Source organism: Eublepharis macularius, chromosome 19 (assembly GCF_028583425.1).
Source record: "Eublepharis macularius isolate TG4126 chromosome 19, MPM_Emac_v1.0, whole genome shotgun sequence".
NCBI classification, from domain to species: Eukaryota; Metazoa; Chordata; class Lepidosauria; order Squamata; family Eublepharidae; genus Eublepharis; species Eublepharis macularius.
In genome coordinates this window covers 23,686,749-23,714,537 of record NC_072808.1, presented here as the reverse complement: position 1 = coordinate 23,714,537, position 27,789 = coordinate 23,686,749, and the positions used below count along the sequence as shown (strand labels likewise).

The 27,789-nt window shown below is 49.8% G+C and overlaps 1 protein-coding gene across 1 annotated transcript; it reads left to right on the top strand.

Annotated features, from left to right (window-relative positions):
- Positions 1 to 27,293, top strand: LOC129346027 (extracellular matrix protein 2-like). The gene is made up of 9 exons (XM_055003276.1): positions 1 to 196; positions 3,581 to 3,859; positions 5,788 to 6,987; positions 10,467 to 10,582; positions 13,884 to 14,016; positions 15,385 to 15,542; positions 20,762 to 20,901; positions 24,847 to 25,173; positions 27,116 to 27,293. The coding sequence occupies exons 1-9, from the start codon at positions 1 to 3 to the stop codon at positions 27,291 to 27,293; spliced, it is 2,727 nt and encodes a 908-aa protein (XP_054859251.1).
- The last annotated feature ends 496 nt before the right edge of the window (positions 27,294 to 27,789 follow it).

Genomic DNA, 27,789 nt, shown 5'->3' with positions numbered 1-27,789 from the left:
ATGAAGCTGCTTCTTTTCACGCTTTTGGCCTTAGCCCTGGGGGCTCCCCTCAGCTGGGCTGCCAGAAAGAAGCCCGAGAACCCCATCAAGGACTGGAGTCCCCCTTCTTCAGCCCAACGTATGCCATCCCATCGAGGGAAACACCGAAAGCAGCTGACGGCCAGTGAGCTCAACCCGGGAAAGGGTGTGGCAGAAGGTGAGTCACAGGGAAGACGGGTGCAGCTGGGGGACTCGGACTAGGAAGGGGCTTTGGAAAAGGTTCAGGCAAAGATGGAATTGCTGGGCATGTGAAGTACCACAAAATAATGCGATGCCTCCAACCAACATAGCCTCTTACTACCTCAGGCCGGAAAGAGCTTATTGGGGTCTGAAGTCTCTTCGGGACTTCATATTTTAAATTACAACCCCGCCCCCCCCCCCCACACACACTGACTTTTTGTGCAGGGTTTTGTTTTTCTGGGCTTTTGTTATATTAATTGTAGTTTAATTGTGTGCTTCCTGCTTTTAATTGTGTGTTCCTGCTTTTTAGTTAAGCTGGGCTGAGCGCTTGTGTGTGTTTTTAATTGCTCTTCATTTTTATCTTTTGTTGTTTATTCAGCTTAATCTGTATGTAAATGTTATTGGAAGGTTTTAAAAATTTAGTCTTGAGTGTTTTTTTAAGTAGAAGGGCAAGGGACAGATAAATAAATATCCCATTTATCCACATCCCTTCCCCCCCTGGTTCCCACACACAGTTGTCTCTGCTGTCTTGACCTGTCAAACCTGACTTGAGATGCCCGTCACACTGCCAGAATTATACAGGTTCAGCAAAAAATGTATTCATTTCATCTTCTTCAGAATCGGGGGAGGCTAAACAGAAGAAAATGCCAGTCACCCACTTTTACTGAGAGCCAAGCTACAAGTGACGTCTTACACAGGTTGGACACTAGTCGGCTTCCCTCAGGTTTTGATGGGAAATGTAGGCGCCCTGGTTTTACAGCTTGGCTCTCCATTACAGCTGCAAGACCAGGATGCCTACATTTCCCATCAAAACTTGAGGGAAGCCGACTAGTGTCCAACCTGTGTAAGACGTCAATTGTAGTTTGGCTCTGAGAGTCAATGCAGAGTTTGCCTCCGCCACCACAGGGCACGTACACAGGGATCCCAGGTCCCCCAGTAGGGGTGGGGGATCCCCCGAACCCACCCTCTGCCCCTTGCCACCACTCACCTGGCTGGCAGAGGGGAGGGGGAGAGGCAGGGGAACAGGCCTCCAGAGTGTGCCCCTGGGGCAGCAGGAGCATACACAGCCCCAAGTGTGCTCCTGCGGAGAAGCGAGTCCACTCCTGGCCCTGCGTGATGATGTCACTTCTGGAAGTGATGTCGTCCACTACCGTCACGACCTGGGGGGGCTCCACAGGGTGAGAGGGGTGGAGTGGCAGAGAAAGTGCCATAAAAAAAAATGTGCAGAAATGTTTGGGGCCATTGCAGGGTGCCTTGAGAAAGACCAGTCTCTCGGCCACGGGTGCCCTGACCAACCACAGCAAAGTTGGGGCCTGCCTTACACTGGAGAAGAGGCCCACTTCTGCCTGCCAGAGCTCCTCCAAGGCATTTGTAGGGTTGCCAGCCTCCAAGTGGGGCCTGCGAATCTCCCAGAATTACAATTGATCTCTAGACTATGGAGATCAAAAGGCCAGCTGCAGATAGGGGTACTGATCTCCCGGTGGAGGCGGGGCACCCCCCCCCCCCGCTCCCAGCCTCCTCCCCCTACCACCTCTCACCTGGGGGAAAAGGCGCAGGAGCGGGCCTCCTGGGGCACTCCCGGTGTGGCATGATGACTCCCAGGTGTGACATCATGGTGCAGGCCCTGGGAGTGCTTTGTGTTCTGCCGATTCGGCCGGCTTGGAAGAAAATGGAAGTAAGTGCCGGGTCTCCACCCCACCTACTGTGGGGGTAAGGGGACCTGGGCCGAATCCACACTTCCCTACCTTCCGCTTTTCATACGCAATAATTGCGCTGGATTCTATCCCGCACTGTCCCAGTCTGTGTTCACATCTCCTCTCTTACTGCGGCAGCATTGCGTTCTATGTTGTCCACATCCCTTGGAGAATCGCGCATTAGGGACAGGTTTAGATCCGCCGTAGCCGATGACTCCACTTCTCGGCAGCAGTACACCTGAGGGACTGTCTCCTGCCATATAGATCTCCCCAGACTATGAATACATCAGATGGGGCGTTCCTTCGGCCGACATGCTTTCAAGAAGAATCAAGCGACACTGACCCTGGGACAAACAGTTTTATTGTGATGGCACTGTGATGCATGTCTGGTAGACTTAATGGTTTGATGCCCCCCTTTTATACTTCAGGCGTAAAGCTAGTCTGTTTTTGCCTCATCCTCAAGCCAGTGAAAGGATGCTCCCACCCCCAAATCTGTCCCTGATGGCACTACTGTGGTGTACATGCAGGGGTGTGGAAGAAGGGCTTGTAGTTGCAAAGACCCCTTGGAAGGTGCATAATACTCTACTCACAAAGTCACAGTTTAGGTGGGTAGCCATGTCGGTCTGCAGTAGAACAGCAGGATTTGAGTCCAGTGGCACCTTAGAGACCACAGGGGCATTACACAAAGACACATGGCGCATGCTCTGTCTCCACGTCCAACCCAGTTTAAAGGCTGTATACTTGCAGGTTGTATACTTACCATAGCCATGTTCCTCTTTCATGATATTACACTGTTCCAGGGTGCTTTGAAAATTTCAACCTGATATTTTGATTTGTGAATTTGTTCGTATTGGTGGATATTTCAACCGCTTCTAAGGCGGTCTTTGTGATGAAACAGCAGGTTCGTTGTTGGGCAGGCAGCGTCTTTCGCACGTCCTCCTGACTCCGTTGGCACCACCTGTGAAGAGAAATATACAATAAGCATTTATGAAGTGAGACCTGTACTTTGACTTACCTTTACTCTGGAGACGCATCTGTGAATGAATGCCTGTTTGATTTGTCTGCGCCTGTTGGATTGTTATATTAACTTGGACTCTTGAAATTGAATAGATATGTATTCTTCCGAGAACTTTGGCAGTTTGTATCGATATGTTCACATTTATTCATTAACTTTGGCTTATAAATTTTGCACAGAGCACTTTTTCACTAAACATCCGAGTAGACCTTACTTAATATTGTTTCTTTACTTGCTTAATTTTCTTCCCTGCCTGTATGGGGTTCCACATATCTAGTTAGTGTACTCAGTTTGGCGGAGCCACTCCTTTTTTGTGTATGTTCCCAAGTTGAGCACTGTCCTTTTTCCATATAGGAAAGAATGACAACCCATTCTTTTATATGAGAGAAAGAGAAGGTGGTATATTCAGGGATGCTGCTGGATGCAGGCTAAACATCTGCTCTCTGGACCAGATGGCTCCAGCTGTTGAGAATCAGGCCTGCTGCTCTCTGTATTGCGTCTTCCTTCCCTGTTTTATGGCCATGCTAAAGTGCAACAGGAAGTTGAGAGAGTGCAGTGGAGTGTCGTGCATTGGCTTTTATAGAGAGAGGAAGGATTTTAAAAAATCACAAATATCAGCATCCTCGATTCTTTACCATGTTCTTTTCCCCAGAGACCCTGAAGTCTGCAGCTGCTGTGGAGCGTGTTGCAGGGGGAAAGGAGGCCCACCAGCAAGAAGGAAAGCCGTCCATCCAAAAGGCCAATGTCTTGAGAAGAAAGGCAGCGACCCACCTGGATGGTCAGAAGCTTTGGAAGGGAGATGGGGCTAAAAAGGAAATGACCAAAGCTGAAAAGAGGGTGTTGGGCCCCAGGAAAATAAACACCAACAGCACCACTGCCAAACCTGAATCGACTGACCCTGGGTCAGATGTCAGCCTTGCCAAAGCAGGGGGTATGTGCCCCAGGAAAGGTGCCAATTAACTGGGGGTAGGGGGATGGGGGAAGACCTTTAAGGAACCAGATGAGGGCCATTCAAAGCTTACCTGCCAATTTTAGGTAGCAATCCCAAGCACACTACAGAATAAGTCCGACTGAACTCGGTGGATTTTGATTCTAGGTAACATGTAGATTACGTGCCTGCTTTCATAATGTCACTGTTAACTTGGCATAACTGCCCCTTAACACAACAGCAATCTGTTGTACCTACGGTTAGGGTGGCAAAGGGTTACTTGATTTTGTTCCCTGTCTTTTCAATGCACTTTTTTCAAGGGCAATAAGAATGCTAATATGCATGATTTACTCGAAATCAAGCATTTGTTCTTCAAGAGCATGGCTTTCTGTATGATACAGAGGCTCACTGGCATCAATAGTGCACGCGACATATTGCATGCCCACCATATTGTGCCACGTTTTGTGTGTGTTTTTCCTGGGACTAAGGCCAGCCCTGTCCAGCAGGTAGAGATGGATGGATGGATTTATCAGATCACGCTAGAAGCCAGGGTGTGTGTGTTACTCCAGAACTTGTATCTCTGTGTTAATTCCCAGACTCTGCATGCATACTCCACCCCAAACATCAAAGCCATCTCTCCTAGGTGAAGGAATCTTTTTCCCTTTGAGCACAACAGCAGAAAGCTTTAGGTATGCCCAGGGGTCATTTCGTAGAAAAAGAGCTGGAGGAACTCATTAGCATAACTCATTAGCATAACTCATTAGCATATGCCACGCCCCTTGCCATCACTGGAAGTGTGTCATTAGCATAACTGATTTGCATATGCCACACACCCTGACATCACCTATCCTGGCTGTTTTAGACCCAATCCTGGCCATTCACGGTCGAAATTGGGCCCAAAATAGCAAAGGGGGGCTAAAAATGGCCAAAAAGGGGCCCAAAATGGTCAGAATCGGGCCACTGCTGAGTGGGAGAGTGATCCGCCACCTGTCATAGGCCCGATCCGGGCCGTTTCGGCCCCAATCCAGGCTGAAACGGGCCCAAAATGGCCACGAGTCAGGTCCAGGCCCAGGGAGCTTTCCTCAGATAGAAGGGGTGCTCTCTCTTTCCCTGTCCATCGAGACGACTCTCAACCTGAGGCACAGGGAGGTGGCTGCCTCACTTGGTGAATTCAGGGCCCCATGCAATGCGTCACAGTGGAGACCGATCAGTTCGCTGCTCTTCATCTCAGAAGGGCTTGTGTTACGCAACAGCCCCGCCTGCTGCAAGGTCACAAGTTCCCCTTTTTGGCTGCCAGCGTGCATGCTGGGAGGGAGAGCGCGTCTGCTGCAAGCTCATTGAGAGGAGCAGTAGAATGCTAAGGTGAGGTCATGCCCTCTTACCACCATTAGTCAGGCAGGCCTCCAATGTGGCGTGCGTGACTGAAAGCTTTCCCTGGTTGGGCACATTTGTGGCTGGGGTTGCCAGCCTCCAGGTGGTAGCTGGAGATCTCCCAGAATTACAACTGATCTCCAAGCAACAGAGACCAGTTCCCCTGGAGAAAATGGCTACTCTGAAGGGTGAACTCTATGGCATCATACCCCACTGAGGCTCCTCCCCTTCCCAAACCCCGCCCACTCCGGGCTCCACTCCCAAATCTCCAGGAATTTCCCAACCTGGACCTGGCAACCCTATTTGTCGCCAGTGAGGCTTGTCCTCTTCCTGTCACATGGCTGTGATGTCACTTGGCTTCTTATCATGCGCTTGCAGCGCAGTGGGTCGCGCGCTGCTGCCTGCAGGTTAAAGGTGGGGCTTGGGTCTAAAAACGGTTTGTGCAAGAAAGCTTCCTGGTGGATTGGGCCTCATGTTAAATAGTGACAACTGCTAATTTGGGCTTCCTGTTAACTGGAAGGGGTACAGTGTAGGTGTGAAACCATCTCCTACCTTTACAGGTTGGCTAACTGCCAAGAAACTGCTAGTGAAGGAACACGGTGCCCCCCACAGGGTACAGACAAGAAAAGGACATGCCACCGCCCAGAGGAACGTGACGGGAGAAAAGCCGAGTCCTTTGCACCGAAATGAAAGCCAGGAACTCTCTAGTCCTGTTCCCAGAAACGCCAGTCGGATGAAAGAGGGGAAAGAGCACAGGTCTCTCCATAGGAACATCAGCCGGGCACAGCTACAGAAGGAGAAGAGGAAGAGCAGCTGGGTGTCGGGAAAGGAGGATGGTGCCCTGTACAGAAATGCCAGCCGCCCACCAACAGGGAAGGAGCAGAGCACTCTCCCGAGGAATGGCAGCCGGGTGCAGCAAGGGACGGAGACCCGTTTTCTTCACAAGAATTCCAGCCAGGCAGCATCAGGGAAACAGCATGGAATACTCTCCACAAACTCCACTTGGACGCTACCCAGGCAAAAGCCAGGCCTCCTTCAGAGGAGTAGTGGCCAGACACATGTAGATAAAAGGCCCAGTTTCACTCTCAGAAACTCTAGCCAGCAACTGCCAGGGAAGAGGCATGGCATGGCCCACGGGAATACCAGCAGGGGGGAGGCCAGGAAGGAGCCCAGTCCGTCCCAGAAGAATGCCAGCCAGTCACTGAAAGAGGAAAAGAGCCTCCTTTCTTTGAGAAATGTTAGCCTCTTAGTGATAGAACAGAAGCCCAAGGTTCCCCATAGGAATGCCAGTTGGGCAGTGCCGAGGAAAAGGCAAGGCCCTAGGTACAGGAATGCCAGTGGAACAGAGTTCAACAGGGGGCATGGACCGTCCCACAGGAACAGCAGCTGGGTACTGCCGAGAAGAGACTCCAGTTCCTCCCACAGAAATATCAGCCAGGCTCTGACAGGGACAAAGCGTGGCAACTTGCAGAGGAGTGGTAGCCAGTCAGGGGTGGGGAATACAGTAACTGTCCCTCTCAGGAATAGCCCCCAAAGAAAGACTGTGAAAGAGCAAAGTTCTTCCCACCAGGACCACTTCCAGGCAAGGGCAGACACTCCAAAATGGCGGCCTCCAGTACCAAAGGAAAGGGATGAGACCATCATGCCATCTCTGCCTACGACTTGCCTCCTTTCTGAACATGCCATTGCTTGTGGCAATGCTGGCCTGAAGAGTGTGCCAAAGCTGAGTGACTCCGTGCTCAAAACTCTCTACCTGGCAGGTAAGCGGTCCCTCACGCTGCACCACAAGGTTTGCATACGCTCCTGTGCTCTCTTTTGCCCATTTTGAGCCTGGCCTGTCTGGTGGGTTAGAAGCCAGCTAGAAGTATAGTTCCCAAACAACTGGAATTTTGCGACCTGGGGCTGAAAGCAGTAAATTCTGAGCTCCAGGAACTTTACACCCATCCCAAACATGGAGGGTTTATTTTAAAAAATGGGCATCCTATTCATTGGAATAATCTGTGCTTTACATTATTAGGTCAAACCTATTAAACACATGGGAGATGTTGGCACCATGTGGAATCAAGACTCCCATACAACATAGGGGAGTGGAATATCTTTTCTTTGGGTTTCAAGTGAACAGCTGACTCTCAAAAGCTCATACCCTGAAAATCTTGTAGGTCCCTGAGGTGCCACTGGGCTTAAATCCTGCTGTTCTTTGGGTGGCTCCACACTGTGGCCTTGTGGTATTGTTGAAGGATCCTTTCCCACATCCCGCAGCTAATAGAACTGAACTGGTGCCTCTGCCTGCCCCTGAATATCACTACTTTGAATAGCAAAGTCTTGGTTCCATGTGCAGAGCAACAATGCAGCAGGGCCAGAGATAAAGGCCAGGAAAGGTTTGTAATCCTCCGCACGTGCAGAAGAATAATACATTCCACATTATACCCCCAAATTGTACAACAACCAAATCTGGCAACAGGAACCTCACAAGGCCATCTAACGAGATTTTGGCTGCCATTTTTGTCGTCCCAGCTGTCCCTCAGGATGCCAAGCTATCTACGCTGCATTCTGATACGAGGAACCAGCACAGAATTCAGTGCCCCCCTCCTGAACATTCCCCCCACAGGGGGTGGTGAGGGAAGCCTGGGGGGTGTTGGAGCTGTGGGGGAGACCAGGGATGGCAGTAGGGTTGCCAGGCCCCCTCGATCTCCCAACGGGAGATTGAGACCTGGCTCTTACCTGGAAGGGGGGGGGGGGCGCTCGCACACTCTCCTGCAAGCGTGATGACGTCACTGCTGGGAAGTGATGTCACCACGCAGCCTGTTTGGGCGCGGATCGGGCCCTTTGTGGGCCCCTGTGGAGCACAGGAGCGTTCCTGCGCTCCGCAGGGTGCCACAACGAGCCCTATCCGCGCCCAAACGGGCCTGATCCGCACCCATTTTGGCACGGATCAGGTCCGTTTTGGTGCGGATTGGCACGGATTGGGTCCGTTTCGGCGCGGATTGGGCCCGTTTTAGGCCCCTGTGGAGTGCAGGAACACTCCCACGCTCCACAGGGGCCCCAATCCAGGCCAAAACAGGCCTGATCCTTGCAGTTGCTGTGTGTGGAGGCGCGCAGCACCGCAGGGGGGCGCGCACGGAAGGTGCGCCCCCCCCCCCCGCTGGCCAGGTAGGGAGGGGCAGGGGTGGCAGCCCTAGATGGCAGCAAGGAGGGAAGGGAGGAGGAAAATGGGATTTACCCTCCCTCGTGACTCCTTGTGGGTCCCCACCTGAGCATTAGATTTTCCACCGAAATTCCTGGGCAAGATATTATACTACATAGTACACTGTATACGTATATATAACTCCAAGGAAGTCTTCTTCAGCAAAGATTCCATTTCCTCCTCTTATTTTCATTCCTTCCCCCCACAGCCTAATTACTTTCCACTGGTTCTTCCATTGCTGGCAGCTTAACTACTGCATTTCTTGTTGGAGCCAGTCAAAGTTACTGCTTATTTTTTAAAAAATAATCGTATTTGTGTTAAAATGCTCATGGCTTTGGCTGTCTACAAAGGGCAAACAGCTCTTCGCCTAGAATTACCTTTTAGGTCGGACGTACTGCTTTTGAACCATGTGTCAACGGTGCCAAAGAAAGTTTAGTTTGTTCTGCTGAATATTATTATTATTGCAGCTTGTATAGTTTGGGGGAAAGTCTGGAAACGAGGTCCTTCAGTGGACACACGACAATGAGTAGTGAAGATTAAATAACTGTGCGTAATTATTAAATTAATGCTATTTCATAAAGGTAAAAGTGTAATTTAAATGGAAAGGATTTGGACTTCTCTAATGAATTACTTGGATGTTATTCTTTAAATTGCTTTATTTTCTGTGTGGCTGTTAACTTATGGGGGGAAATAGTACTTAAGCCTCCCCACAACTGATTCATGAATGTCAGAGGAAAAGGACATAATTTGTTAATCTGGAAAGGGAAGGAAAGGAAGAACATTTAAAGTTAACAATAGCCCTAAGAACCCTCTTTAATGTTTTGACTGTCCACTCAGGGCTCTGCAGATGAATTTTAAAAATCACCATAAATCTCTCCTGTGACCTGGCTCCATTACCTGATTTCATCTCACTATAGTTTGCCTTGAGGTTCAGAGCAGGAAACTATGGTTAGCTGCACTAATTCATACCATTCATGGTTTGCAAACTGTGGGCCAAACGAAAGTAGTTTGGCCCACAGTTTTCCCAGTTTGGTCATGGCTGCAGACCATGATGAGAGAAAACCAGGGAATGGCTCATAGAAGCCTGTGACTCAGGGCCAAGCTACAAGTGAGGAATGACACTTGAATGGCAAGTGAACAGACTCACACGTATTCCTCCCTGTTCACTTGTGCTCCACTTGATTACGTATCGAGTGGAGCTAGGGCTGCCAGGTCCAGGTCCGGATATTCCTGGAGCTGGGGGGGGGCGGAGCCTGGAGAGGGCAGAGTTTGTGGAGGGGAGGGGCTTCAGTGGGGTATGATGCCATAGAGCTCACCTTTCAGAGCAGCCATTTTCTCCAGGGGAACTGGTCTCTGTTACCTGGAGATCAGTTGTAATTCCGGGAGATCACCAGCTGCCACCTGGAGGCTGACTACCCTAAGTGGAGCGCAAGTGAACAGGGAGGAATACATGTGAGCAGAACTGCAGGAACTCATTGGCATAACTCATTAGCATATCTCATTAGCATTTGACACACACCCCTGACATCACCGGAAGTGTGTCAGAAGGCAACACCCACTCCTCAGGCCCCTTTCCCCAGAAATCTCCAGGCATTTCCTGAAAATAAAGCAGAATGAACTCAAAGCAGCTTTCCCTCCTCTGGAGAGCCAGCCCCAGCAGCCCTGCTTGCACTCGCTCACTCACTCTCTCTCTCTCTCACTCTCATGAACGAAAATAAAGCAGCAGAATGAATTGAAGCAGCTTAGCCTCCTTTGGAGGGGAGGCAGAGGGGAGGAAAAGGAATCACGTGGGCGGGGCCAAAACCCACGTGACCGGCACGTTCCCCGTCCAAATGAGCCCTGCACGGGAGTCTGTTCACTTGCCATTCAAGTGTAATTCATCACTTATAGCTTGGACCTCATTCCTCATCTTCCAAACCAGGATTTTGAGGATCAGAATGTGACATCTGAACCAGGCCGTTCTAAGACCCAAAGAAGGATCTCCTTGGCTCATTGTGCCTCTCATTCCTGCAACTGCTGAAGTCCCTTCTTTAGCTACCTCATTCTGCTTCCTAGAAAACGAGATCACCTATGTCCCGGCTGGGATCTTCTTGGGCCTGCCCAATCTGGAATGGCTGGATCTCAGCAAGAACAAGCTGGTTTCCTCTGGCCTGCACTCAGAAACTTTTAAGGTGAGTGGAGAGGAAGGATCATTTTGCCAGTTAGAGGAAGGAAGGAAGCAGGCCTTCCCCAAAGCTTGTTTCCCAGAAAGTCAAATTTATTAATATGCAATAGGCAGTCATTCTTCTATACGCTCATATGCATGTGGAACTGGAGGGGATTGAAATAATGTGGAAACCCCATCCCATTCCCCCAAAATGTCCTACTCCGAGATCTTACGGTCTTGAGCAGGGGTGGCCAAACTGCGGCTCAGGAGCCGCATGTGGCTTTTTTAGACATATTGTCTAGCTCCCGGAGGTCTCTGAGTATCGCCGTGGCCATACATTTTATGTTAGTCCCTCCCTCCCTTTCCTCCTTTCTTTCCACGTCTTTCTCTCCCGTTTCCTTTTTTCCTTCCTTCTTTCTTTCCACGTCTTTCATATTTTCAATTAAAAATGTCGGGGTTGCCAGGGCCGACTCAGAAAATATCTGGGGACTTTGGGGGGTGAAGCCTAGCAAGGATGTGATGTCACTTTTGTGATGTCACTTCCAAGTCAAAGGTCAGATGATGGCTCTTCCCAAGCTCCACCTCTTCTGATAATGTCACTTCAAGCATACTGCACGAAAACCCCACCCCTTCCTGTGATGTCACTTTTAGGACACTCTCCCAAACCCACCTTCTCATCTGAAGTCACTTCAAAACATCATGTCTTGCGGCTCTCAAACATTTGATGCTTGAGCATGCAAGTCTCTGCCCCTCACCTTCTGAGGGCCTGGGTCCTCCCTCTCAACTTCCCTCAATATTCTGGACATGTTCAATCCTCATCACAATGTTTGTTATCTTATATTTTCATTAATTTGCAAAGTCATGTTTTTCTGCTTACTTGAGTGTGCGCTTCGGGTTTCTAATTTGGGTTTTTAGCCCAAATCGGGACCGATTTGGGTAGATTCGGTATTTCCAAATCAACCCCAGCATTGCTGAGCCGATTCGGAAATACCGAAGCAAAGCTTTCCCCCTCCTCCTCCCACTGGGTAAAAAAGGTGGCAGGGCAGGAAGCTTGAAAGCAACACTTTTCTTGGTTTTTGCAAATGGCAGGAGAAGTGCTGCTTTGAGCTTCGGTGTGCTCCATAAAGATACCCAAATTGTTTTCCCAAAGTGGGAAACCCGAAGTGGGAAACATGAATCTTTTTCAGGTGCACAATTCTAGGACCTCCCCCACCCCCTATATGTAGAGACCCTGACCTTCTCTGTGGACGGCCCGGCTTTTCTGCTGTGATTATCATAACCACTCTCATCATTTCTACATTGAAGATGAGGCTGATTTGATATGTTTTGCTGTTTTTTAATGCTCTAAAGAGTATAGGCCATGGCTATGCTTGGCTTCTTGACCATTACCTACTGTGGTGTCCTCAGGAGAGTTACACCCTTCTAAGTTTGTTGGCTTCAGAGGACTTAGAATGGTGGGACTCTGCTTAGGACTGCATGGTGACATGCACAGGTTTGGGACATCCCAACCAGGTCCATGTCTCACTGTGCTCAGGGATGGCTTTCTGCCAAATAATTGTGCCTGAGGCTGTGTCCTTGGTGGCTTGGTGGCGGGGAGTGTCTCCGTGGAGAACCCTTTCCAGATTTTACTGCCTTTGTCTCCCTGTGCATTCTGGAAAACACATGGGTTCCCCCATCCTCCAGATTCTGTTAGGGGAGGCCCAGCTTTTTTTCTCCTCCAGTCTTCCTCCTTTCTAACGTGTGGTCTAGATTTATAAAGTTTGGAAAATGAGGAGCGGGTGATACACAAAGAATCAGAATATTTATTAGCATTAAAAGAAACTCGTATTGACGATAAAGGGCAGGATGTTAGAGGACTTTCAGACACTGGGAATGTCCACAAGAGGGTGTGTTTTGTGTGGCTGAAGAATGGGAGCCAAGCTACAAGTGACGCCTGACACAGGTTGGACACTTGTCCGCTTCCCTCAAGTTTTGATGGGAAATGTAGGCGCCCTGGTTTTACAGCTTGGCTCTCCATTACAGCTGCAAGACCAGGATGCCTACATTTCCCATCAAAACTTGAGGGAAGCCGACTAGTGTCCAACCTGTGTAAGACGTCACTTGTAGTTTGGCTCTGAGTCTTCGGCAGTAAGTAGGGTTGCCATCTCCAAGTTGGGAAATTCCTGGAGATCTAGGGGGTGAAACCTGGAGAAACCTGGAGAAAGTGGGATTTGGGGAGGGAAAAGACCGTGGCATGGCATAATTCCAGAGTCCACCCCCCCCCCCAAATAACCATTTTCTCCAGGTGAACTGATCTCTGTGGCCTGGAGACCAGTTGTAATTCCGGAAGATCTCCAGCCACTACCGGAAGGCTGGCAGCCCTAGCAGTAATCTGCAAGCGGAGTTGAAACGGGGATCCCACTTGATACACCATCACATTCCTCATAAACCGTCAGGCACCCTGATTCACCAGGGACAAGATCAATTATTTCTTCTCCTTTCTACGGCTGCTCACAGCATTCATGAACTGATTGTTGATTATCAGCCTGTGGGGTGGGGGTGGTAATCAAACCCTTTGTAGGCAAAGCTGCTGCTCATTTTAAAAATTATCATATTTCAAAATAGCTCTAAAACAACAAAAAAAAGTAAATTAACTTTTTTTTAGCCTGACCAGCTTCTAATTATCAGAGAATTTTCTAATTAATTAGACAGTGATTTTAATATGGCAGAAGGTTTATGGGGAACCCTCTGAAAGCATTTTCAATGATTCTGACTCAGTCTATCCCTTGACCAGTGATAAGTACAGTATTTTTGCTATCAGAGATTCTGGAACTAAATGAGGTTTTATAGAGTCAAAACATGAATCTGTTGGGTTTCTGGGTCAGGTCACTCTCCCCGCCTGCCACCTGCAACTCTACAAAATCTCAGGCAAAGGACTTTCTCACTCCTGCTGCCAGATACCCATTTGAATGGAAAAGCCACGCACTGAAAGTGATAACTTCAGCGTGCAGCACATGTGCTGTGCCACTGAGCTGGCCTGCCTGCAAGAAAACAAGTCTGAATGGCTTCTTAGAGCCAAGCTAGAAGTGACGAATGACACTTGAACGGCAAGTGAAGAGGCCCACGTGTATTCCTCCCTGTTCACTTGTGCTCCACTTGCACTCCACTTGATCACTACGTGGAGTGCAAGTGGAGCGCAAGTGAACAGGGAGGAATACACGTGAGTCTGTTCGCTTGCCGTTCAAGTGTCATTCGTCACTTCTAGCTTGGCCCCGAGTCTTGAGCACAGCTGGTCACCAGGCTCTGCAACTCTTTTGTTGGTCCTGAATCTGCTTCTCCCCATGCAGAATCTCACCAAGCTGAAGCGCCTGAATCTGGATGGGAACCGCCTCACAACGATCCCAGCCTTGCCTTCTTCACTGCAGGAACTGAAGATGAATGACAACAATTTAGATGGGCTGCAAAGAAACAACGTCCGAGGTAGGATGAATGGCCTTTACTTTCCTTGGGGGTGGAAGGGAAACTCTGCATAAGCTCAGAGGTCTGCACTCCTAGGGGCTGAGAGGTGGCAAGAGTTCACTGTGTTTCCTCCTTTACTTGTGTCACTCTGGCGTGCCCTCGTAATGAGGAGCACATTATTCTGTTTCTGCAGCAAAACGTGCAGCACTTAGGATCCCACTAGAAGTTGTGCTTGCTACAAGTCTGGCAGATGTGATGTCAGGGAAGTTGGGAACTAAAGTTCCCATGTGATCCGGCATGATTTGGCTCAGGAATGTGGTGTGAGTGTGGCGAGAGCGTCAGCCCCTCCCACCATATCCCTAGCTGAAGTGGCCACAAGAGGGGACCTATTTGCCCGTCTGTGGGGCTCCACAACCTTCGCCACAACTTTTGCCACACAAAAGAGCATTTTCTTCTAATCAAAGCCAGTTTAGCATTCGCTCCATAAACAAAAAAAATTAGTAAACTGTCAAGTTCCTTTGCCTAAACATTCAGCTTCCTGGTTCCTTTTAAGAGCAGACTATGTTGGGGTGGAGGGAGCGATAGTGGTTTACAAAAACCTTGTAATATAGTCCAGTATTGTTATTATCCTCATATTGCTGGGAGAAGATGAGGTTGAGACTGAGTGGCTTATGACAATCTTATATTTATCTCCATATATTTCACCTTTCTAGATAAGTAACATGATATTGCTGTTATGTAATATAGTACAGAGACATGTAATCTTGTCCTAGAAAGTGAGAGCTCACAGGTAGCTATGTTGAAATTATGGTTGTGTTCTTAACAATAAGTATGTATATATATTTAAAGTATGCAGGCCTTTGAATTCTTTAGAACTCTTCACCCAGCTGGAGTGAATGGTAAACGGAGTATAAACATGAAACTGCAAAACACATTCTGTTCCTCTGGAAGGAAATGCAAAAACAGGTCTAATTGGTATGCATATCTGTAATGTGCAGAATGTAGATTTTGTTTGCTTCAGTTTATTCGTTGGAGATGCTTTGACTGTAGAGTAGTCTGCTTTCTCTTTCAAACCAAGAGGCCTTGCCATGGTACTTTTCCCAGCAAGCAGACTGAAATTAGACAGGTAAAGTTTTATCACTTTGCTAAATTCCTGTGTGCTGGGAAGTAGATGAAGGGCACAAGAGCAGGTCTAGTGAGAAAACAAAGAAAAGGCTGGAAACACTATTGAACAGCAATTAAACGTTTACAGTTTTGAAGGAATGAATTTTGCATATATCACCTTCCGTACCATCAAACTGGGGCACCCTTTCCCACCTCCCAAGCGGCCTTCAAAGTGTGGTGGGCGGGGCTCTTTGGGTTCATCTCCTTTGCCCTTCCTCTCCGTAGGCCTCTTCAAACTTCTCACCCTGGAACTCGAGGGAAACCAGCTGCATGATGGGAATGTGCTTCCGACCGCTTTCAAGCCCCTGAGCAGACTAGTCTACCTGCGACTAGATCGGAACCGCTTTCGGGCTATCCCTTCAGGTTTGCCTGCATCCTTGCAGGTGAGCAGTGAGTGTTTGTTCCATATTACAGGATGCAGTCCCCCCCCCCCATCACCTCCTGTCAATAAGGGGTGTGTCAAACTTTTGATGTCAAACACAGAACTTGGCAGATTACGGGTATGATAACAGGAACTAAAATGTTCTGGGTATGTGTGTGGAAGGAAGCATTTTTGTGGAGTACCAGATGAGAACTGAAAAGTTAGGGAGCTAAGAGGACCATGAATATTGCTCCCATTCTACCCTCACTCCATTGGCTACCCATCTGTTACCGAGCCCAATTCAAGGCATTGGTTATCTCCCCCTACAAAGTTCTTCATAGCCTTGGTCCATCATATCTATGGGACTGCTTCTCCCTATGGTCCGCCATGGCAGCTTCATACATCTGAACAGAGCCTTCTTCGGGTGCCACCCTGCACATGGACAAAATCAACAGCTGCCCGCTCATGGGCATTATCTGTGGTGGCCCCCACTTTCTGGACTGGCCTGCCCGAGGGGGTTAGGAAATTTCACACTCTCTTGGCCTTCTGCAAACAATGCAAAACTGAATTATTCAAGAGGGCTTTATATTCAGGTAGGAGGGCTGTACTGTAAGGACATAGTCTCAAGAGATCCACCATCAGTAAAGGGATAAAGAGGGACGCCAGACTTTACTAGTATTGCTGTAGTATTACTATTACTGAGGGACTGTAGACTTCACTATTATTGCTACGAGTATGATTCTACTGGGTAGTTTCTGTGTCATTCAATATGTCAGCCATAGACTTGCTTATGCTCTGTTTTGGCAGCTCTGTATTGGATTTCTGCAGGTTTTTAAAAATATTTGCAAATTTGCATGTATATACCCATTACATGTTTTATTGAAGCGTTTTTGAAATTTGACTGTACTGACTCACACTGCATAATACACCTTGAATCTCAGAGGGAAAGGTGGACTATGATGAAGGGAACTCTAACTCTCAAAAGCTCACATCCTGGAAATCTAGTCGGTCTCTAGGGTGCTACTGGCCCCAAATCGTATCATTGTATATTCAGTTGTTATAGTAAGAATTGTACAGTGTTAAGTAAATGTTGTTTATTCTGTAGTTTGATCTCTTGTAGCATCATTTGTATGAAGTTGTGGCAGTGAATTTTAAAAAGAAAGAAGTTTAGAAAAATTAGAAAAGATATACGGGAAAATGATGAGTGAGGCAAGAGAAAAGTGGCTGAAGTCTTTGAAAGAGGGGCATGTATCTGCAGGGCTTTTTTTCTGGGAAAAGAGGTGGTGGAACTCACCCAGGACCGCACTATAACATCACTTTGGTTCAGCTGGAACAAGGGGGGAGTTTTTAAAAGTTTAAATTGCCGTCAGTGAAAATGGTCACATGGCCAGTGGCCCCGCCCCCTGAACTCCAGACAGAGGGGAGTTTAGATTGCCCTTTGTCTGGAGATCAGGGGGCGGGGCCACTGGTCATGTGACCATTTTGAAGAGGTGCCGGAACTCCGTTCCACCACATTCCAGCTGAAAAAAAGCCCTGTGTGTCTGTATAAAGAGGAGAAGTAATCCACTCGCAACGCTTTTCGTCCTGGGCGTAAGTGGAATGGACTAGCCGATACTGACCCCTCTCCCCCTTCCCTGCAGCTTTACTGTTTGCTCCCCAGAAGGACAAACAGCTGAGCTCCAAATTCTACACCGAAGCCTTTTGGAGCAAATAGCATCGCTGAGCCTCACTATAATAGAGGCACTGTGGCTGAAAATAGTTTCCCCCCTCATATTTAGTAGTGTGATGAGGACTTTGTGGAAGGTCCAGTCTTCCCTCTAACAACTCTGTTTATTGGATTTTGGACGACAGCAGGGCAAAAGAAATGAACAACTGTCCCAATTGATATTTATTTTCTGGGACCTGTCCAAGGAAAATGTTGTCCCTATTTCGTAACTACTTTGCTTTTGAGGTTTCTAGAAATTAAATCCCTTGAAATATTGGGGCAGCTGCCTCTTCACTCTGGGGCCTGCCAGGTAAAGGCCAGCGTGTGGCTTCCCTTCTGTCCCTGCCCCCTCTACCATCTGCAGAAATAATAAATGTTGCCGTATGAATTTGTCGTTGCATTTCCAAATCCCTGCACATACTGGCCTTTACCTGGCAGGCCCCACCAATTCAAGAGATTTAATTTCTAGAAACCTCAAAAACAAAGTCGTTAATCTCACCCATATCACAATAGCACAGAAGTGTGGCTATTTCCACCTGCCAAACATTGGAGGATGTTCAGGAAATAATGCATCTGTTGTCAGGGCAGCACAAGGTATTTTGTACCTCCAAGCAAGGTGCACTCAACTGTAGAGTTGGCAGCCGTTAGGTGCAGCCCACTGATCTCCTGGAATTACAGCTGATCTTCAGACAACAGAGATCCGTTCCCTTGGAAGAAATGGCTGCTTTGGAGACTGGACTCTATAGCATTATACCCTACTGAGGTCTTTCCCCTCCCCAAACTCTGCCCTCCTCAGGTTCCTCCCCCCACCCCTTTCAGATTTCCCAACCTGGAGTTGGCAGCCCTCGGGTGTTCTTAGATGTAGCCGCAGCATAAACAGCAAAACCTGCCGGCAGATGTCAGTAGGGTAGAACAGGAAACAAGAAGGAAAGAAGAGGGAAGAGTTTTGGCCTGGGCCGAGGCTTCCTTGCTGAATGATGGTGCATCCGTTGCCACTAAGGTTGCCAGCTCCAAGTTGGGAAATTCTTGGAGATCTGGGGGGTGGAACCTGGAGAAACCTGGAGAAGGTGGGGTTTGGGGAGGGAAAAGACCTTGGCATGGCATAATTCCATAGAGTCCACCGCCCAAAGTAGCCGTTTTCTCCAGGTGAACTGATCTCTGTGGCCTGGAGACCAGTTGTAATTCCGGGAGATCTCCAGCCACTACCTGGAGGCTGGCAACCCTAGTTGCCATGCCTGTTCAAGATTTACAATAACTTTCATGGGGAATCGAAATTGTACTCAGTTGCTCGATGCAAATTTATTTCTTTACAGTCCGCTTTATCTCTGAGATGCAAGGCGGATTACACAGTGTGAGATTAATACATTCAATATCAAGAACACTTCCATAAAGAATGCCATAGGATAAATAGATACAAGTTCACAAAGACATCAGCATTAGCAGGAATCCAATGCAACATGGTGGTGAAGTCCATGGTTCCTAACTCATTAGCGGATTATCTGAGACCCTCTCCCTACAATATAGCCCACCTATCTGAGTAAAAAGCCTTTTTGAATAATTCAGTTTTGCAATGTTTGCGGAAAGCCAGGAGAGTGGGGGCTCTCCTGACCTCTGCAGGCAGGTCGTTCCACAGGGTAGGGGCCACCACAGAGAAAGCCCATGTATGGGCTGCTGTTGATTTTGCCCATGTGCAGGCTGGCACCTGCAAGAGACCCTGTTTGGAAAAGCAAAACTGCCGTGGGGGAGCATATGAAGGGAGGCGGTCCCGTAGGTATGCCGGACCAAGGCCATGAAGAGCTGATAACCAATACCTTGAACTGACCATGGTAACTAATAGGTAGCCAATGGAGTTACTGCAGGATGGGAGTGATGTTCAAGCTCCTGCTTGCTCCTGATAACAGTGGAGCCTCAGCGTTTTACACCAACTAGAATCTCCTAGTTGATTTAGATGGGAGACCAATGTATAGGGCATTACAGTAGTCAAGTCTTGATATTACCATGGCATGGATCCAGGTGGCCAGGTTGGCCACATTGAGGTAAGAAGCCATTTTCCAGGCTCGGGAGAGGTTGTAGAAAGCATTTTTTTGCAGCTGCCTTAACTTGTTTTGCTAGTAATAGCACTGGTTTCAGTATAACCACTAGACTCTTAACCGAGTCTGCAAGGGTCAGACCAATTCCATCGAAAGTGGGGAGTACAACGTCCTTCAGGATCTCTGCCTTCCAAACAAGCATCACTTCTGTCTTGTCTGGGTTTAATTTCAATGTGTTCATTTTCAGCCATTTCACCACAGCTGTCAGGCAGCGATCCAAGATTTCTACTGAATCTCGTGGGGATCTGGATAGCGAGATACAGAGTTGGGTGTCATCTGCGTATTGATGGCAATCCAACTCCATAGCTGCGAATGAGTTCTCCTAAAGGCTTTACGTAGAGGTTGAGTAACATGGGAGATAAGATTGCACCCTGCGGAACCCCGCAAGATAGCTCCCATTCTAGAGACAGCTGATCTCCGACAGCAACCCTTTGAGTCCATTCCATGAGAAATGATTTAAACCAGTCCAAGGCACATCCTTTGATGCCCACTTCTGTCTCTAGATGCCTCAACAGGATGGCATGGTCTACTGTGTCAAAGGCTGCAGACAGATCCAGGAGAAGCAATAAGGAGGCATGGCCTTTGCCTATGATCAGACGGAAATCATCCACTAAAGCTACTAGTGCTATCTCTGTCCCATACCCTGGTCTGAATCCAGACTGGAAAGGGTCCAGAGTGCTAGAGTTTTCCAGGATCTGGAGTTGGTCAGCTACTGCTCTCTCAATCACTTTGCCCAGAAAGGGCAATCTCTCCTTGGCCCACGCCACCCTCAGTGGGCCTAAGGCAAGTCCCTGCGGCGATGCCTGACTTTGGCAATTCTGGGTTGGGAAATTCCTGGAGATTTGGGATGAACCTCTAGGAGAGGCCTGGAATTACAACTGATCTCCAGGTCACGGGCAGGATTTCTCCTGGAGAAAAGGGCTGCTTTGGAGGGTGGATTCCATGGCATTATTCCCTGCTGAGGCCCCTTTCCTCCCTGGCGATGATGGCTGGAAGTCAGCCATTCTCCTGGGGAGAAGCATTGGCCGTGCAAAGTTGCATGGTTGAACAGTTTGGCCTGCCTGTAGTTTTTAAAGAGAGTGGAAGGTGTATGGCAGATGCCTGCCTTTAGGGGTTGTTGCTGGTCTAAGATCATGGCAAGAATTCAGGAAAGGAATGACTTGGCGGAATAGATGGGGATCCAACCAGGATGTATTGGAAGCGGCTTGAAAAGGGGGTTAGGCAATTCATGCAGGAGAGGCCCCTCGGTAGATGCTAGCCAGGGTGACTAAACTGAGGCCGAGGCAGTCAGCGTCTGAATCCCGGTGGTAGGAGGCAGCAGCAAGGAAAGGCCTCAGCCGTTGCGCCCTGTTTGTGTGGCCCTCCAGGGCAACTGCCTGGCCGCTGTGCGACACGGAACGGTGGACCAGCTGGACCGCTGGCCCTTCTTGTGTCCCCCCTTTGCAGGAGCTGCATCTGGATTCGAATCGCATTGAGGAGGTGACCGAGGGTGTCCTCAACAAAACCCTCAACCTCACCGTGTTGATCCTGAGCAACAACCAGCTTCAAGAAGATCGCATAGCGCCTCGTGCCTGGATAGACCTCCCGTGAGTAGCCTTGGTGTTCTCTGGGCTGGGCCGGGAAGCCAAGATTCCTGCCTCCTGCCCTTTAGGTGCCTCTGTTCCTCCTGGTGGGCCCCTTGCGCCTTTAACAGCTTCGTGACAAGTAGGGGTTGAGTATGCAACTTTTCTTTTGCGCTGGACGCGTATAACTTTACTAGCTGGCTTTCTCCACATCCCACAAAGAATCACCCACAGTGGCCGTTTTCACTCTGCTTACCAGCCATGGAACATCGCGCCAAGCTCCCGGAACGACAGTGTCTTCCTGGCACAATTTCGCTCCGGCGCAGTGTCGTTCCGGGAGCTTGGTGCGATGTTCCGTGGCCGGTAAGCAGTGTGAAAACGGCCAGCATTTCTTGCTGCGACTGCTAGAACTTACTACCTTTCAAGTGACAGACACAAATCAGAAGTGGAAGACGGGAGCTTTTTTGCAGACGCTTCTAGAGAGCTTGGACTTGCAGATCCCAACTCAAAGGGATCCAAAGAGATCCAATCCAGAGGTTCCATCATGGGAGAGCGCCTCATGTTATTTGTTCAGAAAAGGGCGTTGGTAACACTAATGAGCAGTTTGCTTTCTTTACAACTTGTTTGCACCAAGAACAGTTTTAAGAATGAAATGTGAAGAAAAGAGCCTTTGAGAGTTATACTAAACTAGCAACAAAGCCTGTTGTGGCAAAAGATACAACGGGCTCAAGAAAGGGCGGGGGGTGGGGGGTGGGACGGCCATTGCTGCCTCCCCCGCACCCCGATCCTGGCCGAGGGAGGGCAGGGCAGCTGGGCTGGGCATTGCCCCTCCCCCGCATCATGACTGCAGTGCGGGGAGAGCAGGCTAGAAGGGCCAGGCTTTGCCCCCTCCCCGTGTCCCATTCTGGGGCGGGGGGAAGAGGGCTGGGCTGCGGAACCAGGAATTGCCCCTGAATCTAGAGGAGGGCAGGGAGGTGGGACTGGGCATCACCCCCTCCACAGCTCTCCGATCTGGTATAGGGGGAGGAGGGTAGGGCAGCGGGGCTGGGCATTGCCCCCTCCTCAGTGCCCCGATCTGAAGCAGAGCAGACCAGCTGAGCTGGGCATTGCCTCCTCCCCAGCTCCCCAATCTACTGCAGGAGAAGGAGGACAGGGCAGCGAGGCCTGTATTGCCCCCTCAACAGCACCCCGATCTGGAGGAGAGCAGGGTGGCCAGGCTGGGCATTGCCCCCTCCCCAGCGCCCTGATATGGGGTGGGGCGGAGGAGGACAGGGCAGCATGCCCGCCTCTGCATGCCCCCACCCCCAATAGCAGCTTTGGGGGCCAGGGCAGGAGAGCCAGGCATGCCTGCCTCCAGGTCCCCCCACTCCCACCTCCCCTGATCATGGCTTTGGGAGGGGCAGGCAGGCAAGCCGCGCCTCCCTGCCCCCAATCACAGTTTAGGGGAGGGCAGGGCAGATAAGCCAGGCATGCCTGCCACCACACGCCCCCTCGCCCCTGCCTGCCCATCATGGTGGTGGGCATGCCTGGCCGGCCTTCACTGCTGGGGCTTCCTGGGCCTCTGGAAGCCCCAAGGCAGCGGGAAGGCAAACCATGTTGCCGCCAACTAAGTTCTTATTCCTGCGTACTGCGCCTGTGCAGGATTAGAGGTGAGTTGTCGGCAACATGGTTTGCCTTTTATGTCTTAGGATGTGCAACAAACTGAGGGGGGGCAGTTAGTCAAATCAAGGCCTCCCCCCCCACCCCGAGTAACTCGATACAAAGGAGGGCACTTGTTTGGAATGGGGAATTTTGACTTACCACTTAAGGGGGGTCTAAGTAGAATCTTCTGGGATTCCCTCGTCTTTGCCCCTGTGAAAAATACAAGAACGCCATCCTGACTCTGCTTCCCTAGGCAGGGCAGCCCAAAGCTCAGGCCTGCGCTCCCATGACAAGGCAAAGATGCACAATGGCCAGGCCTCCCCCTGGCAGGCTTCTCGGGAGGAGGGGAAGGTGCAGGCTCGGCAGCCGAGCAGCTGTTCTCTGTCTTGGACAACAGCTGGATAAGCACAGATCAGCAGGTGAGGCTTCCTCTGCTGACTCCTCGCAGACCAAGATGGTCTTAAAGGCACAGCAACGGTGCAGCTTTTTTAGAAAAACAGGCAACGCTAAGAGCAGGAGCGTCTCTCTTTTACAAAAAGTTTCAGAGGCAGAGAATGATTTACCCTGCAGCCGTCAACTGGTTTCAGGAAGGGCTGCCCTGCTGCACCTTTAATTAAGAAATTAAGAAATGCAGCAGGTGGCAACCTTCCCTAGTTTCAAGGCTGCTCAGCCTGGAGCCCTGGGGACTGTAGTTGCACAAAGGGAGTTAAGCTTGTTTTTAATGAGTAAAAATGGGCAGTGGACGCTTCTCATGGCAGGGAGGTCAATAACATTCCCTGGTAAACAGCATGGGATATTTTTCTACAGGCAACAGTAGGCAAAAAACACTAGCAGTATTTAGCAGGCTTACCTCACAATTTCTGGAAAGGAAAATGGGCCCCAAGAATCCCATGGAAGTCGCACTTTATAGGGAAACTCTCATCCCGGCTGCAGGGGGCCCTCAAGGAGCCAGTGCCTGCAGCTCTCCCCCTGCTCCTGGCCTTTCTTTATTGGTTTCATCCACCAGCTTGTTCATTCTCTGGCTTGTGACTGAACAAAGGTTCTTGAGGGTAGGGGGCGGGGCGGGGGGGGCATCTGGCAACAGATTTCATCCCCTGTGAACCCTCTTCCTATTTCAGTTATTGCTCAGGGCCAAATAAGGTTGCCAACCTGTCCCCTCTGGCAGTGAAAAGTGTTCATGGCCGGAGGTAAAGAACATCCTCTTAGGCCTCTTTTATGTTGGCAGAGCATCTGCACAGCAATAGTCGTGCAAACTGATTAAAGGTAAAGAAAGCTTCTTTAGGGACTAGCACGCTTGAAAGGGAAAACAAGAGAGCTAGAGAAGAAGGATATTGCCCAAGAGAAACAAGACGAGGTGCTGACCTCAGGTTCCTATCTAACTAGCCCCGCTGTTGCCCTTCTCTTCTGCTTTGTACACCAGACATTGCTTCCTCCAACGTATTAAAGGGACAGGGACATTTTTTAATCCAGAGGGCCAGGCTGCCCAGGGTCAGGGGGATGGAGGCTAGGCTCTTTCTGCAGCACCGCCCTCAAGTACAGTATTTGGAAGGGAGTGGCAGCCACACACATGAATGGGTGAAATGAAAAGGAAATTGGGCTTAAGTCTTGGGGGACAGAAGAACATTGGAAGAGCCCTGCTGGATTAAACCCGGGGTTCATTGGCCCAGCATTATGTTTTACACACAGATGTGCCATTTGCCTGCTGGCAAATCTGGGCCAGCATTCCCTCCTTGCCCGCCAGTGCTCAGTGGAATGTCAGGAGGAAATGGGGGGGAGGGAGCAACATGGCTTCAGGCTAGAACCCGGAAGTGACGTCACCACATTGCTTTAGGAATTTCCCTGATTGCTCTACGATCTTCACGGTGATGTCACTTCCACGTTCATAGCTGGCAGTGATATTGCAGCATTGCACAACACTGTTCATAAGTCTCTGCCCCCCGTGCTTCCACCAGCAGGTGGGGCGGGGCTGGCAACCGTATTCACCCAGTTGCCAACCAGTTACTCCGGAGTGCGAAATGAACAGGGCATAGATGCCAAGGCCTCCCCTGAGATCACCTACTAGCCCTGGGCTCCAGAGGTTCACTGCCTCTGCTTATGGAGGTTCTCTTGAGTCACCGTAGCTGGCAGCCACCGATGGACCTTCTCCTTGACTCAGGTGGTCCGAGCCAATCAAGCCTGCCCCTGTCTGCAGAGCTCTACTCAGCATTGTGTTTTTGAGCAACCTAGAATGTGATAAGTTTGGGAAGCGGCTCTTTTTAGAGATGGACTTTTGCTCTTCTGGTTTTAAAATGTTGGACTCCTGATTGGGGTTTCCTCCCCCTTCCCCAGGAAGTTGGAAGCCTTGGACCTGTCTCACAACCGCCTGGCCCATGTGCCATCGTTCCTGCCGCGGCATTTGAAACAGCTGACCCTTCATCACAACTGCATCGAGCGTATCCCCGGCTATGTGTTTGCCCACATGAAGCCTGGCCTGGAATTCCTGCATTTGTCACACAACCTGCTGCGGGATGACGGCATCCACGCTGTCTCCTTCCTGGGACTCTACCGCTCACTTGCTGAACTGCTGCTCGACAACAACCAACTCCAGGCCGTTCCCCGTGGCATCCTGAACTTGAAGGGACTGCAGGTCTTGCGGCTGAGCCACAACCGCATCAGGTGAAGAGTGCCTGCTGTGCTCCTTGCTTTCTCTGGGTGAGGGATGACCTGAGTTCAGTGCTAGAGTACCTGGGTTGCATTTAGGATGTTCTAGGTCAGATTCTTGGCAGAAGGAAATGGAGAGCCACTTGCATGTCAGAATATTGGGTCAGAACATCCTCAGGAGGCTCAGATCACTGCATTCCTCAGCCATGACACCCCTGAGCAGAGTGGCTTGGAATATCTGAAGGTGTAGGCAAGGGACCCTTCTTGGGTAGAGTATAGGACTGGGATCTGGGGAGACCCAGGTTCGAATCCCCGCTCTGTCATGGAAGATGGTTAGTCAGCTCAGAAGCTCGGCCCACTCTTCCATGCAAAATTCCTACCTGGTGTGGGAAGTGGGAGGAGGGGAAAGAGCAAACAAGTGGGGCTGGTTTTGGTCCATGGGCAGCAAATGGGCCTTCTGTGTGCTGGAGAGATTATTTTGTGCTTTCTCCAGCAGTAGGAAGCACTAGCAGAGGTCCCAGGTCTGTTTTTTGGAGGAAAGAGTACTGGAGACCCTGAGGTCCTTGGGTAATATACTGGTTCAGAAGCTGGAAAAAAAAACAGGTATGCAAGAGGCATCCTAAAGCAGCAACGGTACTCTTAAAGCCTCTGAAGCACCCTTGCAGCGCCCCCCCCCCATGCATTTAGCCTGCCTGCTCAAGAAATGTAACGACTGCCCAAGTTCAATGCACAAACTTTTCTTTTAGTCCCCTGCATCTTCCACGGTGTATTTTTAGTTGTAATTAATTGTATCGTGCATTTGGCAATACAATACAAAGGGCCTTGCCTGAAGTACGATTGCCAGCTGGCCTGGCCAAGAAATGGACCTGCCCTTTTAACAGAGGCTCAGCGCTGCGTGATGTCGTTGACCTGCGTGCCTCGGAAAGCTTCAGCTACCCGTTTCCACACGTCCAACTCTAGCCTGGAAGGTTACAGTCACAAATCCCAGGGCAGACACAGGGAAAGGAGATGGGAAGGAAGCCTCCTGGGTCATTGCCCCTTCTTTCTCTCCGTTGTTTATTAGGCCATGCAAGAATGTAGGAAGACAGTGACGTCTCATCACCCAGCACAACAACACTCCATGGCCCATCACTGGCCATTGTCCAATTCAGCAGGCAGCTCTTTAACACCCCCCTCTTGGTTTCAGAATCTGGATAGCAGACCCAAGGAAAAAGTGGTTTGGCATTTCTCGAATGCTTTGTGGGACGCGTGTACGGGCAGGTACATAAACGGAGATCTGTGGGCCAGGAAGGAAGTTCAAAGGAACAACCAAACAAACAAAATCCATGTAATGCCTTTGTATTAGGGCCATCCGAAGGACAAAAAAAGTGCAAGTTTTTGAGCTCACCAGAACTCTTAATCAGGCCAGATGTTACAATTTTTTTAAAAAAATGCAAGTGGAGTAGGTTTTTCAGGTCATGTTGTTAAGCCCTGGCCATGCCAGCATTTGGCATCTATGTTGCGCCTGCTGTTTCGCATCGCTTTTGCCGGTATGTAGATTTCAGTACCTGCGTTCTGTGAAATCAAAAAGAGTCCAGTAGCGCCTTTAAGACTAACCAACTTTATTGTAGCATAAGCTTTTGAGATGAAGGAAAAAAACATGCTGGAGACCCAGCCAGAGATCTTCCAGCTTCTGATATGTGGCCTGAACCTGAGAGCCAAGCTACAAGTGACGAAGGAGACTTGCCTGGCAAGTGAACAAACTCATGTGTATTCCTCCCTGTTCACTTGCCATTCACTTGCCAGGCAAGGGTAATTTGTCACCTGTAGCTTGGCTCTTAGGGTACCCATCTCCCCACACCCCCTCTACAGTGAGGGATAATAATAATAGTACTGGAAGGATTACTAGGGGTGCAAAGAGCTCCAAACCCTTGAAAAGCTCTTACAGGTCAGTCTTCCTGTTGACTCTCTCCGGCAGGCATGTCCCCCTGAACTCCGTCTGTGACACGCGAGTGGCCGAGGACTCCGGCATTGTGTCTCTGCACCTAGAGAACAATTTGATCGACCGCCGCCACATCCCGCCCACCGCCTTCTCCTGCATCAGAGCCTATCACAGCGTGGTGCTGAGACCACAACAGAATGAAGAGGACTATTAAGGCACCTGGTGGGCTTTGTTTGCAATGGGGCTGTGAATCTGGGGGGATCGAAGGGGCACAAGTGTTTCAAAATGTGGCTGGGCTGAAGAAGTGAGGAAAACTGCCCCTGCCCAAGCCCTCTCCTTTGCCTAACTCTTCCTGCCCCCACTTTCTGAACCCTCAAAGATTCAGGGCCACGGGTTTGAACCCAATTGTGTGGGCCCTTTGGTGGGCTGTCAACCCCCACAGAGCTGCCCTGCTCTTTTGCTGATTTTTGAAAGGCCTGCTGTGTAAAGAACAAGAGTGCTGTGCCTCTTGCTTCTTCTTGCATTTGGGTAAACCAGTGTCATGCAACAATGCAGAGGGTTCCGTTTTAGCCCAGGCCACTCCAGAGACACCTTTTCTGCTCTCCTCACAAAGTGCAGCCCTGCCTTCTCTCTCTGCTCCTGCTTGGTGCAGCCTGGCCTGGCAACTGCTCATCCTAGCTTGTTGGTCCCCCAGTGCCCAATGCACAGGT

Excerpts from the sequence above, each read along its gene's own strand:
- LOC129346027 (XM_055003276.1), top strand. The coding sequence starts at position 1 with ATGAAGCTGCTTCTTTTCACGCTTTTGGCCTTAGCCCTGGGGGCTCCC. Across the intron at positions 14,017-15,384 it reads GCAAAGAAACAACGTCCGAG|GCCTCTTCAAACTTCTCACC; the intron begins GTAGGATGAATG and ends TCCTCTCCGTAG. Across the intron at positions 20,902-24,846 it reads CGTGCCTGGATAGACCTCCC|GAAGTTGGAAGCCTTGGACC; the intron begins GTGAGTAGCCTT and ends CCCCTTCCCCAG.